The following is a 15,962-nucleotide window of genomic DNA, read 5'->3' as shown; positions in this document are numbered from 1 at the left end:
ATCATATCATCTATAAGTAGAGTTAATTTTACTTCTTTTCAAATCTGGATGCCTTTTATCTCATTTTATTGCACACTACCCTGGCTAGAATCTCTAGTATAAAGTTGAATAGAAAAAAGAGTAAACATCTGCATCTTGTTTCTGATCTCATGGGGGAAAGGATATACTCTTTCACCCTAAAGTATGGTATTTGCTCTGAGGATTTTTTGTTATACTTTATCAGATTGTGGAAGCTTCCTTCTATTCCTAGTTTTTGAGTGTTGTTGTTTTATCATGAAGGGGTTTTGGAATTTGGCAAAGAATTTTTCTACATCTATTGAAATGATCATGTGATTTTTGTTTTTTATTCAATGGGTATACTATGTTATTTTATGTGAATTTGGCTGTTAAGCCAACTCTACGCTGCTGGGATATTTTTATCTCTCTGGTTTGGGTATGAAATAAACCTGGCCTTGTGGAATAGATTAGAAAATGTTTCCTTCTCTTACATCTCTTCCATTTTTTGGAAGAATTCAAGAGGAATTGGTATTCATTCTTTAAAAATGTTTATTAGAAGGGTGCCTGGGTGGCTCGGTCTGTTAAGCATCTGACTCTTGAGTTTAGCTTGGGTCATGATCTCAAGGTTCTGAGATTGAGCCTGCATTGGGCTCTGCACTCAGCATGGAGTCTGCTTCTCTCCCTCTGCTCTCTGCCCTCTGTGCTCTATCTCTTTCTCTCAAGTAAATGAAAACATAAAATGTTTGGTGTAATTCACCAGTGAAGTGATCTGGTTCTAGAATTTTTTTGTTGGGTAGTGTTGATAACTGATTAAACTTCTTCAGTTGTTGAAGGCCTGTTGAGATTTTCTATTTCTTCTTGAATTGGTTGAGGTAATTTGTGTGTTTCTAAGAATTTGTCAATTTCATTTTGGTTATAAAATTTGTTGATGTACAATTGCTTACAGTATTCTCTAATAATCCTTTTTATTTCTGTATGGTTTGTAGTAGTGTCTTTACTTTCATTTTTAATTTTGGGTATCTGCGTCCTTTCTCTTTTTTGTCATTCTAACTAATGGTTTGTTAATTTTGTTGCTATTTTCAAAGAGTCAACTTTTGCTTTTAATTTATTCTTTATTGTTTTGCTGTTTCGTTTTTAAAAAATTTTCACAGTAATCTTTTTTACTTCTTTTCTCTTTGGTTTTACTTTGACATATATTTTCTATTTCTTCAAGGTGTAAAATTAGATTATTAATCTCAGATATGTTTTCTTTTTTAATGTTGGCATTTATAGCTATAAATTTCCCTCTGAGTACTGCCTTTGCTGCATCCTGTATTAGTATTTATGTTTTGCTTTCATTCATCTCTGAATATTTTCTCTCTTGTGATTTCTTCTTTGACTAATTGGTTATGAGTATATTGTTTAATTTCTACATACTACTTTAAGTTTCTCTTCTATTAGTAAGTTTTAGCTACAATCTACTATAGTTGGAAAAGATACTTCATATAATTATAATGTTTTAAATTTGATTAAGAATTGTCTTATGGCCTAACATAGGGTTGGATATGGAGGATGTTCCACATGTACTTGAGAAAAACGTGTATTCTCCTGTTTTGGAGTAGAGTGTTACATATACATCTGTTAGGGCTACTTAGTTTAGACTGTTGTTTAGGTGCTCTTCATCCTTGTTGACCTTTTGTCTAAATGTTCTATTCATTATTTAAAGTGGAGTATTGAATTTTCTAGTTTTACTGTAGAGAACTATTTCTCCTTTTAATTCTGTAATTGTTTATTTAAGGGCTCTTTTTTTTTTTGTGCACGTGCATTTATAAAGTTATATCTTCTTGTTGAATTGACTCTTTTTTAAAATATTTTATTTATTTCTTCATGAGTGACACACAGAGAGAGGCAGAAACATCAGCAGAGGGAGAAGCAGGCTCCCTCCCGGGAGCCTGATATGGACTTGATCCCAGGACCCGATATCACAACTTGAGCCGAAGGCAGACACTCAAACACTGAGCCACTGAGACATCCCTGAATTGACTCTTTAATCATTATAAGAGTCCTCCTTTTTCTTTTGTAACAGTTTTTTTTTCTTAAAGTATATTTTTTCCAATATTGTTATGTCTATTCCAGCTCTCTTTGGCTGTTATTTTCACACTTATCTTTTCCCATTCTTTCATTTTCAATCTGTTTGTGTCTTTGGATCTAAAATGGGTGTCTTTTTAAAAAATATTTAATTCCAGTTTAATTAACACAGTGTGTTATACCAGTTTGAGAGGTATATTGTTATGATCAGAGATTTTATTTATTTTTTTAAAAAGATATTATTTATTTATTTGTAGAGACACAGAGAAAGAGAGAGAGAGAGAGAGAGAGAGAGAGAGAGAGAGGCAGAGACACAGGCAGAGGGAGAAGCAGGCTCCATGCAGGGAGCCCGATGTGGGACTCTATCCAGGGTCTCCAGGATCACGCCCTGGGCTGCAGGCGGCTCTAAACCTGTGTGCCACCGGAGCTGCCCATGATTCAGAAATTTTATACATTACTTTGTACTCATCATGATAAGTCTGCCCTTAAATCCCTTTCACTTATTTCACTCATCCCTCCACCTTGATAACTATTAGTTTGTTGTCTATATTTAAGTGGGTTTTTTTTTGTGTGTCCATTTTTTCTTTGTTCATTTGTTTTTTCAATTCCACATATGAGTGACATTATATAATATTTATCTGACAGACTTATTTAAAATGAGTCTGTCTTGCACAGCTCCGGTGGCACAGTGGTTTAGCGCTGCCTGCAGCCCGGGGTGTGATCCTGGAGACCCGAGATCAAGTCCCATGTCAGGCTCCCTGCATAGAGTCTGCTTCTCCCTCTGCCTGTGTCTCTGCCTCTCTCTCTCTCTGTGTCTCTATGAATAAATAAATAAAATATTTTAAAAAACGAGTCTGTTTTAATCAACATAGTATCATGTAATGCTTTCTTTACCCATTCTGCCAATATCTGACTTTTGATTAGAGAATTAAATATATGTATGTTTATATTTAAAATAATTACTAGTTAGAAAGGATTAACTTCTGACATTTTATTTTTTGTTCACTGTATGTCTGATAGGTATTTTTCTCCCTCATTTCCTCAGTTATTGTCTTCCTTTGTGTTTAGTTGATTTGTTATAGTGGCACATTTTGATTCCTTTCTCATTTTTTTGTGTGTATTCTGTTGATATATTTTCTTTGTGGCTACCATGGGTTTACATATATCATCATGAACTTAAAACTATATAATTTGAATTGATCTCATCTTATACTATAGCAATATTAAAACTTATCTATATTATTCTTTCCCTCTACTTTACATTATTGTTATCACAAGATACATCATTATGAATTGTGTGCCCTGTAATGTAGACCTATAATTTTGTATGCTTGTCTTTGAAATATGGTAAATTAAAAATAGAGTTACAGGGTCCCTGGGTGGCGCAGCGGTTTGGCGCCTGCCTTTGGCCCAGGGCGCGATCCTGGAGACCCAGGATCGAATCCCACGTCGGGCTCCCGGTGCATGGAGCCTGCTTCTCCCTCTGCCTGTGTCTCTGCCTCTCTCTCTCTCTCTCTGACTATCATAAATAAATAAAATAAAAAAATTAAAAAAAAAATAGAGTTACAAACCAAATATTATATAATAATACTGGCCTATGGATTTATCTTTACTGGGGTCTTTATTTCTTCATGTGGCTTTGATTTACAATCTTAGTTCCTTCTATTTCAATCTGAAGGACTCCCATTAGTATTTCTTGTAGGGCAGCTCTATTAATGAACCCCCTCAGCCTCCATTATTAATAAACACTTTTTTTTTTTATTTATGATAGTCACACAGAGAGAGAGAGAGAGAGAGGCAGAGACACAGGCAGAGGGAGAAGCAGGCTCCATGCACCGGGAGCCCGACATGGGATTCGATCCCGGGTCTCCAGGATCACGCCCTGGGCCAAAGGCAGGTGCTAAACCGCTGCGCCACCCAGGGATCCCTAATAAACACTCTATGTGTTCCTTTTGTTTATCTCTGAAACTCTTAATTACTCTATAAATTTGGAAGGACCATTTTGCTGAGTGTGTTGACATTTCTTTATTTTCAGCATTTTAAATATATTATCACACTGCCTTCAAGACTCCATGGTTTCTGATGAGAAATTAATTAAAAATCTCATTAAGGATCTCTTATATGTGACAAGTCACTCTTACTTTCAAAATTCTTTTTGTAGGGGCTGAATTTCAAAAGGTTGATAATAATTTGTGTGTCTCTTTCTTTTGCTTATTCTTGGGAGTTTGTTGAGGACTTTGGATTTGTAGGTGCATGTCTTTTATCAAAATTGGACTGGTCATGGCCATTATCTCTTCAGATGTTATTTCTGTTTCCTCTTCTGTCTCTTCTCTTTTTGGGACTCCCATAATGTGTGTGTTGGTGTACTTAATAGTGTACCAAAGTTTTCATATGTTCCGTTTACTTTTCTTCGTGTTCTTTTTTGGTGCTCGGATTCAGTAATTTCACATGTTTCTTCTTCTAGTTTGCTGATTTTCTTTTGCCTGCTCTGCATCTGTTGTTGAATGCCTTGGAGAATCATCTATTTCTGTTACTATATGTTTTTTAGCTCCAGAATTTCTGTTTGATTTCTTTTAATAATTTCTTTCTCTAATTGATATTCTTTTGGTTTATACATTGCATTTTCTGATTTCCTGTAGACTTTATACACACACACACACACACACACACACACACATATGTGTGTGTGTGTGTGTGTATGTATTTTTCACTCTGTAAGTATATTTAGGGTAGTTATTTTAAAGTAGTTGCTTTATAAATATGATATCTGGGGTTCCTCAGGAATGGTTTCTGTTAATTTTTATGTTCCTTTGGTAAGGACATAGTTTCTTGTTTTTATTTTTTATTTTTGTATGCCTTGTGATATTTTTGTTGTTGAAAGTTAGGCATTTGAGTATTTTAATGTGGTAACTCTAGAAGTCAGATTCTACCCCTTCCTGAAGCCTTGCTGCTGTTTTAATTGTTGAAGACTGTGGTAGTCTGTTTAGATAATCTTCCAATCTACATTTATAAGAGTCTGCTCCTGTTGTGTGAGGTCACTGAGGTTTCTATCCTTTTGTTTATCTCATGTGTCAGAGTTTTCCTTGAATGGCAGGAACCAAAATGAACAGAACAAAAAGAAGCAAAAAACCCCCCAGAACACCCACAAAAATAAAAACCACACATCCACAGAAACAAAACAAATCCCTCTCCCATTCTTTGTATTGACCTTCTACTAAGACACTCCTTCAATACCTATTCATATTTGCACTGAGCTCAGAGGTCAGCTGAGCGTAAAACTTTGGATATTCTCTTTTCTGAAGATGCATCTTTCTCTGAGCCTGTGTGTGGCTTTCTAGACTCTCCCAAATCAGTGGGTATTTTTGAATGTCCTAATGTCCCCAGGGATCTCCCATAGCCTTTGCTCCTATTTCTGAGGCATTCTGTTGTATATCTCAACCAATAATCTTTTGTCCCACACATCTGTGGTTTAGTTTACCTTGTGGTATTTTGTGCCATTTCCTTCATTTTTCCAGTCTTTGTTCCCAGTTAGGTCAAACAGACATAATCACTTTGCATCATAACTTCAGGTAGCCCACAAATAAATTAGAGCATATACATGTATTAATTTACTGAAAAGTCTGTTTCTGTTTCCTTACAAACCAGGGAGTAGGATTTTCAACAGGGAATATGGGTTGCTGCCATTCTAAGAATAGCACTGCTTCAAGTTTCACAGGCTTTAAAATGGTCTGCTTGCTGGAGACAGTGTGGCAAGAAGGGCAAGTGAAAGCTCCATAAATCTTGTTCCATTTTTAAGTTGAATTTTTTTAGCTAAGCATTCGCATGGTTGCTATAAACCTTTGAATGCATTCCATAGTTTTTCTAACATTGGTTCTGAGAATTTCTGCTTGCTTTTTGATATTTCTGCCGGGGCAAGAGTGCTTGATTCTGCATATCCTGCTATTTTCCCGATGTCATTCATCAACTGCATTTTTAAAAGATGGTTATATATATGTGTGTGTGTGTGTGTGTGTGTGTGTGTGTGTGTGTGTATGTATTTGAGCACTTGGAATTGTTATCTCACTGTCTCTGGCATCCATTATTTCTGAAGAAAAGTCAGTTAATTTTATTGAGCTCTCCTGGAAACGAGGAGTGGTTTGTCTCTTGTGGTTTGTAAGATTTTCTTGTTTTTGCTTCTCAGTATTTTTACTATGTGTCTGTGGATTTGTATATTTATAATACTTGGAGATTGTTGAGCTTCATGGATGTTTAGATTAATTTTTTTCAACATTTTTGGGTAGTTTTCAGTCATTATATTTTGAATTTTTCTTCTGTTTTTTATTCTCTTGCCTGTTCTTCTTGAAGTCCCATTATTCTTATGTTTGTGTATTTTGCGATGTCCACATTTCTCTGGGGCTATTAATTTTTTTTTGAATTTGTTTTATCTTTTTTTCTTATTATTATTGTCTCATATTAAATATCCAGCTACCTTAGTAAATTTTTTTGTGCTCTTCATTTTGGCTGTTTTGCTTTTTAACACCAGAATTTCCATTTCTATTTTGGATGTTTTAAAATAATTTATATCACTTTATTGGCATTTTTTTAAATTGGATATTACCTTGTAATTTTATCTTTTTTTGTTTTTTAATAATAGGTTGCATTTTTTTTAGGTTGCATTTTAAAGTATGGTTTTCATTAGTTATTTTTATTGCCTGCTTCCTCTCCTTTGTATGGATGATACTTTCCTCTTTCATAGCATGTTGTAATTTTTTGTTGGAAAATGGACATTTTAAATTGTATACAATAGCAGTTTTGGATACTGATTCCTCACTACCCCATCCTCAGGGATGTCTGCTTACTTGTTTGTCTGGTGGTTTGGCTGGACCATATTAATCTATTTCCCCTACTTTTCAGAAAGCACATACTTGGACATGTACACATTAACCCTGGGATCATAGTGATTTTAGCGGAGATCTCCCTCACTGTCTCTTCTTTTTATTGTCTGTCACTGTTGTTATCACACCCATCTCTTGGTCACCAAAAATTGCTGGCTGATTTTTCTGTTGTTTTTGACAGTGTCCTGGGACACAAATTGCTTCACAGTATGGGAAAATTAAATTTGGATTTCTCTGTCAGGTTAGTTTTTTAAAAATAATTTTAACTGTGGTAAAGCACACATAACAAAATTTACAATCTTTACCATTTTTAAGTGTACAGTTCAATAGTGTTGAGTATATTCACATTACCGCAGCCAATATCCAGACCTTTTTCATTTTCTAAAAGTGAATCTGTACTCATTTAACAACTCTCTTATTTTTCCCTCACTCTTGCCCGTGGCATCTACCATTCTAGTTTTTTTATGACTTTGACCATTCTAGATATCTCATATAAGTGGAATTATACAGTATTTTTAGTTTTTAGAACTAGCTTATTTTGCTTTACACAGTGATTTCAAGTTCCATACCTGTGTTGCATATGTTAAAATTTCCTTTATATTTATTTACATATTTTGAGAGAGAGACCATACAGTGAGGAGAGGGGGAGGGCCAGAGGAAGAAGGTGAGAGAGAATCATAGCATGGAGCCTGATGCAGGGTTTGATCTCACACTCTGATATCATGACCTGAACCAGAATGAAGAGTCTGATGCCACCCAGGCACTCCAAAATTTCCTTTTTAAAAAATTGTGGTAAAAACCACATAACAAAATTTACCACTATAATAATTTTTATGTATAAAGTTTAGTAGTACTAAATATACGTTGCTGTAAAAGATATATTAGGATTTTTTGACTTGTAGAACTACATGTCTCTGCTATTTAATTGTTTTTTTAAAGATTTTATTTATTTATTCATAAGAGACAGAGAGAGAGAGAGAGAGAGAAAGAGACACAGGCAGAGGGAGAAGCAGGCTCCATGCAGGGAGCCCGATGTGGGACTTCATCCCGGGACTCCGGGATAGTGCCCTGGGCCAAAGGCAGGCACTAAATTGCTGAGCCACCCAAGGATCCCCTCTACTATTTAATTAATTCCTTGTTTTCCCCTTTTTCACCCAGCCCTTGGTAACTACCATTCTAATTTTATCCATGAATTTGACTACTTTAGATGCCTCATATAAAGTGGAATCTTATAGTAATTAAATAAATCATTGTATTTAATTTAGCATAGTGTCCTCAAGGTTCATCCATGTTGTAACATGTGACAGGATTTCCTTTCTTTTTAAGGCTTCCTTGTTTTTTATTTTATATATAGACCCCATTTTGAATCTATTCATCCATCATATGGGTGGTTCTACGACTTGGCTATTGTAAACAGTGCTGGTATGAACATGGGTGTGTGAATATCTCTTCAAGACCCTGATTTCCATTCTTTTGAATATATACCAAGAATTGAGGTTGCTGGATTATATGGTAGTTACATTTTTATTGATTTTTGATTTTTATTTTTAAAAAATTTTTAAAGATTCTCTTTATTTGAGAGGCAGAGACAGAGACTACAAGTGGGGGAAGGAGCATGGGAGAGGAACAAGCACATTTCCCACTGAGTATAATAGCCCAACATGGGGCTTGATCCCTGGACCCTGAGATCATGACCTGAGCTAGTGACACTTAACCGAGTGAGCCCCCCAGGTGCCACTAGTAGTTACATTTTCAATGTTTTGAGCAGTTAACCACCCCTCCATACAGGTTGCATCATTTATAATTCCACCAGCAGTTCACCAGGGTTTCACCTTTCTCATATCCATGCCAATACTCTTTTTTCCTTCTCTTTCTTTTTTTTAAAAAGAGTTTTAAATTTATTTTGGGTGTGGGGAGAATAGAACGTACATGAGTGCGGGGAGGGGTAGAGGGTAAGAGAGAGAGAGAATCCTGGGGCAGACTCCCATTGATCACAGAATGTGATATGAGGCCTATCCCTGGACCTGAGATCTGGCCTGAGCTGAAATCAAGTAACCAACTGAACCACCCAGGCACTTCTCTCTCTTCCTGTCATTGTTCTTTGTGTAATAAATGGAAATTTAAGAAGAACCCAGAATGTTTTCTTAGCTGAAAGCCATTATTTTGCCATTAAAATATTACTGTAGCTATTATAGGGTAATATATGAAGTATGAGAGCTTGGCTAGAGTCAAGTAGTGCTTGACGTAAAACCTGGTGCTCACTTTCGCAGATAATGAAAGTATAGCACTATGATACTATTTTATATTTAGATACTATATTTACTTAGTGTTTTATGAAAAGAACCAAAATTAGTTTTATAATCCACTTTGTAGAAAATACACTTTTAGAAATATGACATTAATTTTGAAATTGTTTTAAAATGAAAAAAAGAATTATTCGGAGGAAAAATCCAACTTAGAAAAACTTGAGGAAAAATTTCATTATAATCAGGAGAACTGAGCATGATTGAAATCTCAAATGTTATAAAATTATATTGATATTTTCTACAGGACTATCTTTTATCCCCCTAGTGTAGCTATGTGTATACATTTAAAATAGAGGAAATTATGAAATACGTGCTGTTTGTCCTGACTACTATTTAAGTAAATGAACTCATTTTTTATTCATAGAATAGGTAGCTTTTTCATTGTGTAATAATTTCTTTATTGTAATTTCAATAAGTACATTTCTACATAGATTTTCACAATTAATTGCTTCAAATTCTTAGCTTTTGTACCAGGAAGCTATGGTACTTTTTCATTTTCTGGAAAAAGTAAACTGTGACTGGTATTAAAGTATAGTTCGTAAAATTTTTTTAGTTAAGTGAAAACAAAGGGAAATTAAAAATTACCAATTTTTTACTGTTATTTTGTAGATTAAATGTAATATACTTCACTTATATTTATTTGTTGGATAGTTATTGTATTTGATTGTGATTTGATAAGTTTAATGATTAAGTCCTCTGATTTTAGGCCTTTGAAGACAGTTTAATCGAAGCAAAGAAAGAAATTGAAGTATCACAAAGTAAATATAATGCACTATCATTACAGTTGAATAATAAACAGACTGAACTTATCCAGAAGGATATGGATATTACCCTTGTCAGGCAAGTGTATTCAGTTTTAAATTTAACATTATGGTAATGTCATTAGTTATTCAGAATGGCGACATAAATGTTTATTATTAGCACTCTAAAATGACAACAGTATGTCTTCTATGAGGACATATATTTGCGTATTGAAACTATCTGGAATTATATATACCAAACTGGGAATAGTTAAGAGAATGAGAGGTTTTACAGAATTGGGAAGAGCATTCTCAAACAGGAGTCTTGTCTTCATTTTTAACAAGGACAGTGCATTCACTCATAGTTTCCTTCTAAAAAATTCCCAGCCAGGTATTATGTTCATTATTATAATAGGCAGTATATGAGAAATCCAATTTTGGCTTTTTATTCTATTATGTTCTAAATAGTTTTAGTTTATGAGATATTCTTCCTTTATCAAAATAGTTAATTTGTAGTACTACTCACAAAGTAGGATTACTTGAAAAACTTGTGTTTTTAAGTGTTTTAAAAGATTTTAAACTATCTTTTAACTTATTTCAGTTACTTTTATCAGAAAATAGTGTTGGAATAAATCATAGATATATAAATGTATATGCATGCACATATACATATGTTATCTATGTAATATACATAAAGATACATGTATGTATGTATGTATGTGCATTTTTTACTTAAACTGGTTAAATCATATAAATAGATAATAAAGTTTATCATCTATTTTTATAAGCACAATTTCATCCTCTGGTGGTACTATTGTGCATATATATATATATATATACATATATATATACACACACACACATATATATAAACACACACATACACATGTAAAATATATATAATACATATAAATTCTATGTATTTGTATTGTATACAGTAATATTATTTGTGTGGTTAAAACTTAATATGTAAATATATTTTTATGTATGCCTTATTCAATACATATTTATATATCTTTATGTATATTTAGTATGTTGCAAGAGCTATAGATATATCAGGGCAGAATTTTGGGCTAGGTAGCAATTAATGTATATATATTTATTACCTTATCGAAAATTCATTTGTATCACAATTTAAAAATCTTATTATAGAAGTGAGGAAAAGTATAAAATTAAAGATAGTACACTGGTTGGCTATCTATTCATAGTATAATTATTTTGATATATATTTGATATAATTTGTTAAAGTCAGAAAAGTAATTTTAAATAGTTATAAAATCTTACATTTCTGAGAAATCTTAAAATTCTCATTTATTACTGTCCTCTTCTCGATAAGATAGTATGCCTTTTAATCTTTGCTTTGATACTTTTGGTTTATAAGTTCCTCAGTACTTTTCAAGACTGTTCATTTCATTTTGTTTAAATTTAAACACTGTTTCATATATTGAGTTGAAATATGCTTGTTTATAATATCCACCCAATTATTGTGAATCCTTAGCTAAAGAATCTCAGAAACCATCTAATCTCTATTCTGTAGCATAGATCTTCAAATAATAGATTATTTTCAAATAATCTTCAAATAATTTCTTTATCAAAAACATTATTTTTTCATTCATTGACTATTATTTATCATAATTTTTCATGATATATATTTCATAGATATTTTATTATGTTGGTTGCATTTCTGAATGCATTTCATATCACAAGTATCTATATTGCCAATATTTTTCTTAAATATAGCACCTATAACTGCATAAAATATTCTGATGTCCTTTCCCTTTTAGAGTATGATTTGAATGTAACAAGGACTATATTCTAGGAAGCAGTGCAATGATAAGTGCATGGCATTTGAATAATTACATTTTCTGCTAAATGTTTCCCCTTTGTGTATTTGAATTTAGTGTATTATAAGAGCTATAAGCTACAGTAAAGAAGGCAATAATATCCACAGATGGACAATTTGTTTTAGATGGACTTTTTCTTAAACAATGGTAAAATAATGTGCCATGTGTAATTTTAAGAGCTTGATTATAGGGACTCATAGAGGAGGAGAAAATAGTGCAGAGTTAGAAGTATGGAGCAGAGGACTATGACTCAAACCCTCATTATAGGGTGATAGTTGAGGTATCCACAGTATTTCTCCTGAGTTGTCTGATTAAGGGGAAACTGTTTGGTATATTATATGTCTACTTTCCTTCATCAGTTTTATTTCTTGGGGGGGAGGTGGTAGTGCTTATGATATGCCAGTATCACTTTATTGAATCTGTATATTGTACAAAAGACCACACAAAGCCATAAGCCATAATCATGGGAAAAGTGTTTTTTGTTTTTTTTTTTTTTTTTACTTTCATGGTACTTTAATTGTGTTTCTTATTTTGGGATTTAGAATCTTTTAACAAGCAGGCCAAAATAATCTGGTGTTTTTTTTTTGGGAGGGCAGTTGTTATTGTTTTCTTGGTTTTTCTTTTTCTTCCTTCTTTCTTTTCCTGTGGTTCTGGTAGTACCTTCTGATGTGGACGTGGCCCCCAATGGCGCCTCCAGAGCCCTCCAGGGGGTCCTGAGGAAGCCGAGCTCCTGTGAGTGTGGACGTGGCCCCATGTGTTCCTGAGTCATAGTCAGCGGGTCCTGAGGACGCCGGGTCTCCTGTCACTGTGGACTATGCCTCACATCCTCTGGAAGCCTCACAGCAGGTCCTCAGGAGGCCGGGGGCTCCTGTCAGCCTGGACATGGCCCCACGTCCCCCCGAAAACTTACCGCGGGTCCTGAGGAGTGTTCTAGGCACTTTCTTATTTGAATACATTTTTCCTTATTGGTATATGACAGAGTTGACCTAGGCTTATATTTTTATGGGTTTATTTCTTTAAAATTCATAATATTTTGCATATTTATTGAATATTCATGTCACCCACTGTGATATACAACATTGTTATGAACTACCTCAAATGATTTTTTACTCTGAGTTAGAGTATAAATAAGTATATAGACACATATATAATAAGTTACATGTCTATAATGCATATAGAACATCTTAGGGTCTACTTAGAACTTACATAAAAGTGCTAGCCAATTAAGTTTCCAAACTAAAATTTTTGCCTGAATAGGTAGTGATTCTATAATTACATGGAGTATGTGCTAAATGGCTACATGGTGGGTGAGCTAAACTACATGGCTGTGGGCTGTTATTAATTGGGAATTTTTCTTAGAAATTACTTGCAAATCTCCTATAGAAAATAATAGCAACAAAAAAGTCTAAACAGTATAATCTGCGTTAGAAATATCATCAGAGTCCAGAAATTGGATTAATTACCTGGACTGCCAGTGTTCCCAGGGACTTAGCAGAAGCAAATGTTAATTATTTCTGTAAGATGACATAACAATTTTGTCTTCAAATTATAGCCACAGTTAGGAAATGGACTTAATACATGGAAATAAGATAATTTACAATATGAGTAAAAATATGAAGAGTATGCATAATGAAAGATGTGTATTACCCTTTCCAGAGAACTGGAAAACATTATTGACAGAAATAAAAGGTCTAATATATGTAGGGATATAGAAAGTTCACTGTTTAGAAGGCTCAGTATGATAAAGATGTCAGTTCTTTCCATATTGAGATTTAGATTATCAACAACTGGAAATCATTACTGCCCCCAGCCTAGAAGGATTAAGGAGAGAACTGTTACCAGATCTCTGTGAAAAAATCTATCCTGGGAGAGAGGCTGCCTAGTAGAAGTATCTTTTTGACACTGCTCAACAAAGAGGGAGCCAGGAAAAGAAATATATTGACCTTTTCTCTCTCTCTCTCTCTCTCTCTCTCTCTCTCTCTCTCTCTTTTTAAAGATTTTATTTATTTATTCATTTATTTATTCATGAGAGCGAGAGAGAGAGAGGCAGAGAGGCAGAGACACAGGCAGAGGGAGATGCAGGCTCCATGCCGGCAGCCCGACATGGGACTCGATCCTGAGACTCCAGGATTGCGCCCTGGGCCAAAGGCAGGCGCTAAACCACTGAGCCACCCAGGGATTCCCCCCCCCCCTTTTAAAAAAGAGTTTATTTATTTATTCATGAGAGACGCAGAGAGAGAGAGGCAGAGACTGAGGCAGAGGGAGAAACAGACTCCCCGCAGGGAGCCCAACATGGGACTAGATCCCCCATCTCCAGGATCATGCCCTAGGCTGAAGGCGGTGCTAAACCATGGAGCCACCCTGGTTGCCCAGCCGTTTTTCTCTTTTACTCTATTTAATCACCAGCCAGCACTCCAAGTAATCAAATTCAGTCAGAGGCAGAGAACAAGGGGCCAGGATAATGCAGTCTGTAGAGGTCCGCCTCTTAGACTACAGTACTAGAGAACAGGATAGAGATGGTGAACACTGGGGAGTGTGTGGTATGTTTTCCATTACTGCTCTTTTTTCAGAGTTCTCTTGGCATTTATTGCTTATTAAATTTTTGGTATAAACTTAAGAATGAACATGATTTCTTATTTGATATTTTATTACAGCATCAAATTTACATGTAAACCTGAAAAGAATTGACATCTTATGATGCCAGTCTTCCTGTCCCAGAGGATGTATGCCATTCCATTCTTTCAGTACCTTTGTATCCTTAGATGTTTTATGTTTCTAATGGGTTTTGACATTTCTTGTTAAATTTCTTCCTAGATATTTCATGTTTTTGTTACTATTTTAATTGGAATACTTCCTTCCCATATAGTTTCCAACGGATTTTCCTTTTATTATAATTTTTGCTGTACTTGTTTGATGTGCTCTGCTTTGATGGGTAAAGTGTTCACAGTTCTTTTCTTTTTACTGTGAATTTTACTTTTTACTTTTTTGCATGTAATTTTTTTTGCCTTGGATTTGAATTCTTCTTTTTTTTTTATTCAAATTCTTCTGAAATTAGTGTTGCTGTTCTTTATTTTTGTTTACATTTTTATGATAACAAAATAAGTACATGATTATTTGGTATATTGATATATATGAATTATTTTTAAAATGTGAGAATCATTCTAAATTTTTCTGAATTTATATTTATAGGTTGAAGATTAGGTGGTTAGTAGTTTTTAGATAAAAGGGACTCTATTCTCTTAATAAGTAAACCAGTTTCTTGGTTATATATGGAACCATAAGACACTGATGTGAAATTGAGGGAATTATTAAATCTTTTCTCTATAAATACCACTAACTCTCTCTCTCTAAAGTTAAGAAAGAAATGGCATGAAAAACTTTGGAGGTCAGTGTCATAATTTTTAAATCTATATTTCATCTTTAGTTTGTTTTGACACCCTGTTGTGTTAACTGAAAATAGAACATAACGTTCAACAGTTTTGAGATGATTTTGCATCTCAAGATATGTAACTATAACCACAGTGACCAAAGATGCTTAGGATTAGTCCTACATTTTGCTTAAGTGCTCATCACTAAACCTTTTACTTTTGATATATTCATTCCTGTACAGTTTTGACTCATTTTAGGGGCTCATTTTTAGCAGGGACTTTCCCTGGTACTAGTTTATGCTTTCTCCCCCATTGGCTCAGATTTAGTCATGTGATTTATTTGGCCTGTGGGACAAGACTGAAGGTAACATGCCACGTCCTAATGTTCTAAAAGTCATTCCTTTACTTGTTTTCCTTTTTTTTTTTTTTTTTAAAGAATTATTTATTCATGAGAAACACAGACTGAGAGAGGCAGAGACAGGTAGAGGGAGAAGCAGGCTCCTCGCAGGGAGCCCCATGCGGGACTTGATCCCAGATTCCAGGATCACGACCTGAGCAGAAGGCAGGCACCCGACCGCTGAGCCACCAGGAGTCCCGATTTGCTTCTGCTTTTTGCCCTTTGCCACCAGAGTGGCATATTTTTAATGGAATCTGCTGCTGCATTGTGGGTCTTAGAATAGTGAAAAGCCACCTGTAATGTAAACAAGCAGCAAATCTTTGTTTTTGTAAGCCATCAAAAAAATTTTTTTAACTGCAAAATAACCTA

The 15,962-nt window shown here is 34.4% G+C and overlaps 1 protein-coding gene across 9 annotated transcripts in view; it reads left to right on the top strand.

Annotated features, from left to right (window-relative positions):
* Positions 1–15,962, top strand: part of CNTLN (centlein) — a 320,657-nt gene that overhangs the window by 111,295 nt on the left and 193,400 nt on the right. For 7 of the 9 annotated variants that reach the window (XR_005989015.1, XM_041763164.1, XM_041763169.1 and 4 more), the window contains exons 6-7: positions 7,120–7,179; positions 9,951–10,084. Coding sequence is in view for 8 of the 9 variants with exons in the window: in XM_041763164.1 (XP_041619098.1) it covers positions 7,120–7,179; positions 9,951–10,084 (194 nt within the window). In the remaining variant the exon portion in view is untranslated. The remainder of the gene's footprint in view (positions 1–7,119; positions 7,180–9,950; positions 10,085–15,962) is intronic. The other 2 variants (XM_041763171.1, XM_041763165.1) reach the window with 1 other exon arrangement.

Source organism: Vulpes lagopus, chromosome 7 (genome assembly GCF_018345385.1).
Source record: "Vulpes lagopus strain Blue_001 chromosome 7, ASM1834538v1, whole genome shotgun sequence".
In the NCBI taxonomy this organism is placed as follows: Eukaryota; Metazoa; Chordata; class Mammalia; order Carnivora; family Canidae; genus Vulpes; species Vulpes lagopus.
This window is presented reverse-complemented; position numbering and strand designations above follow the sequence as displayed.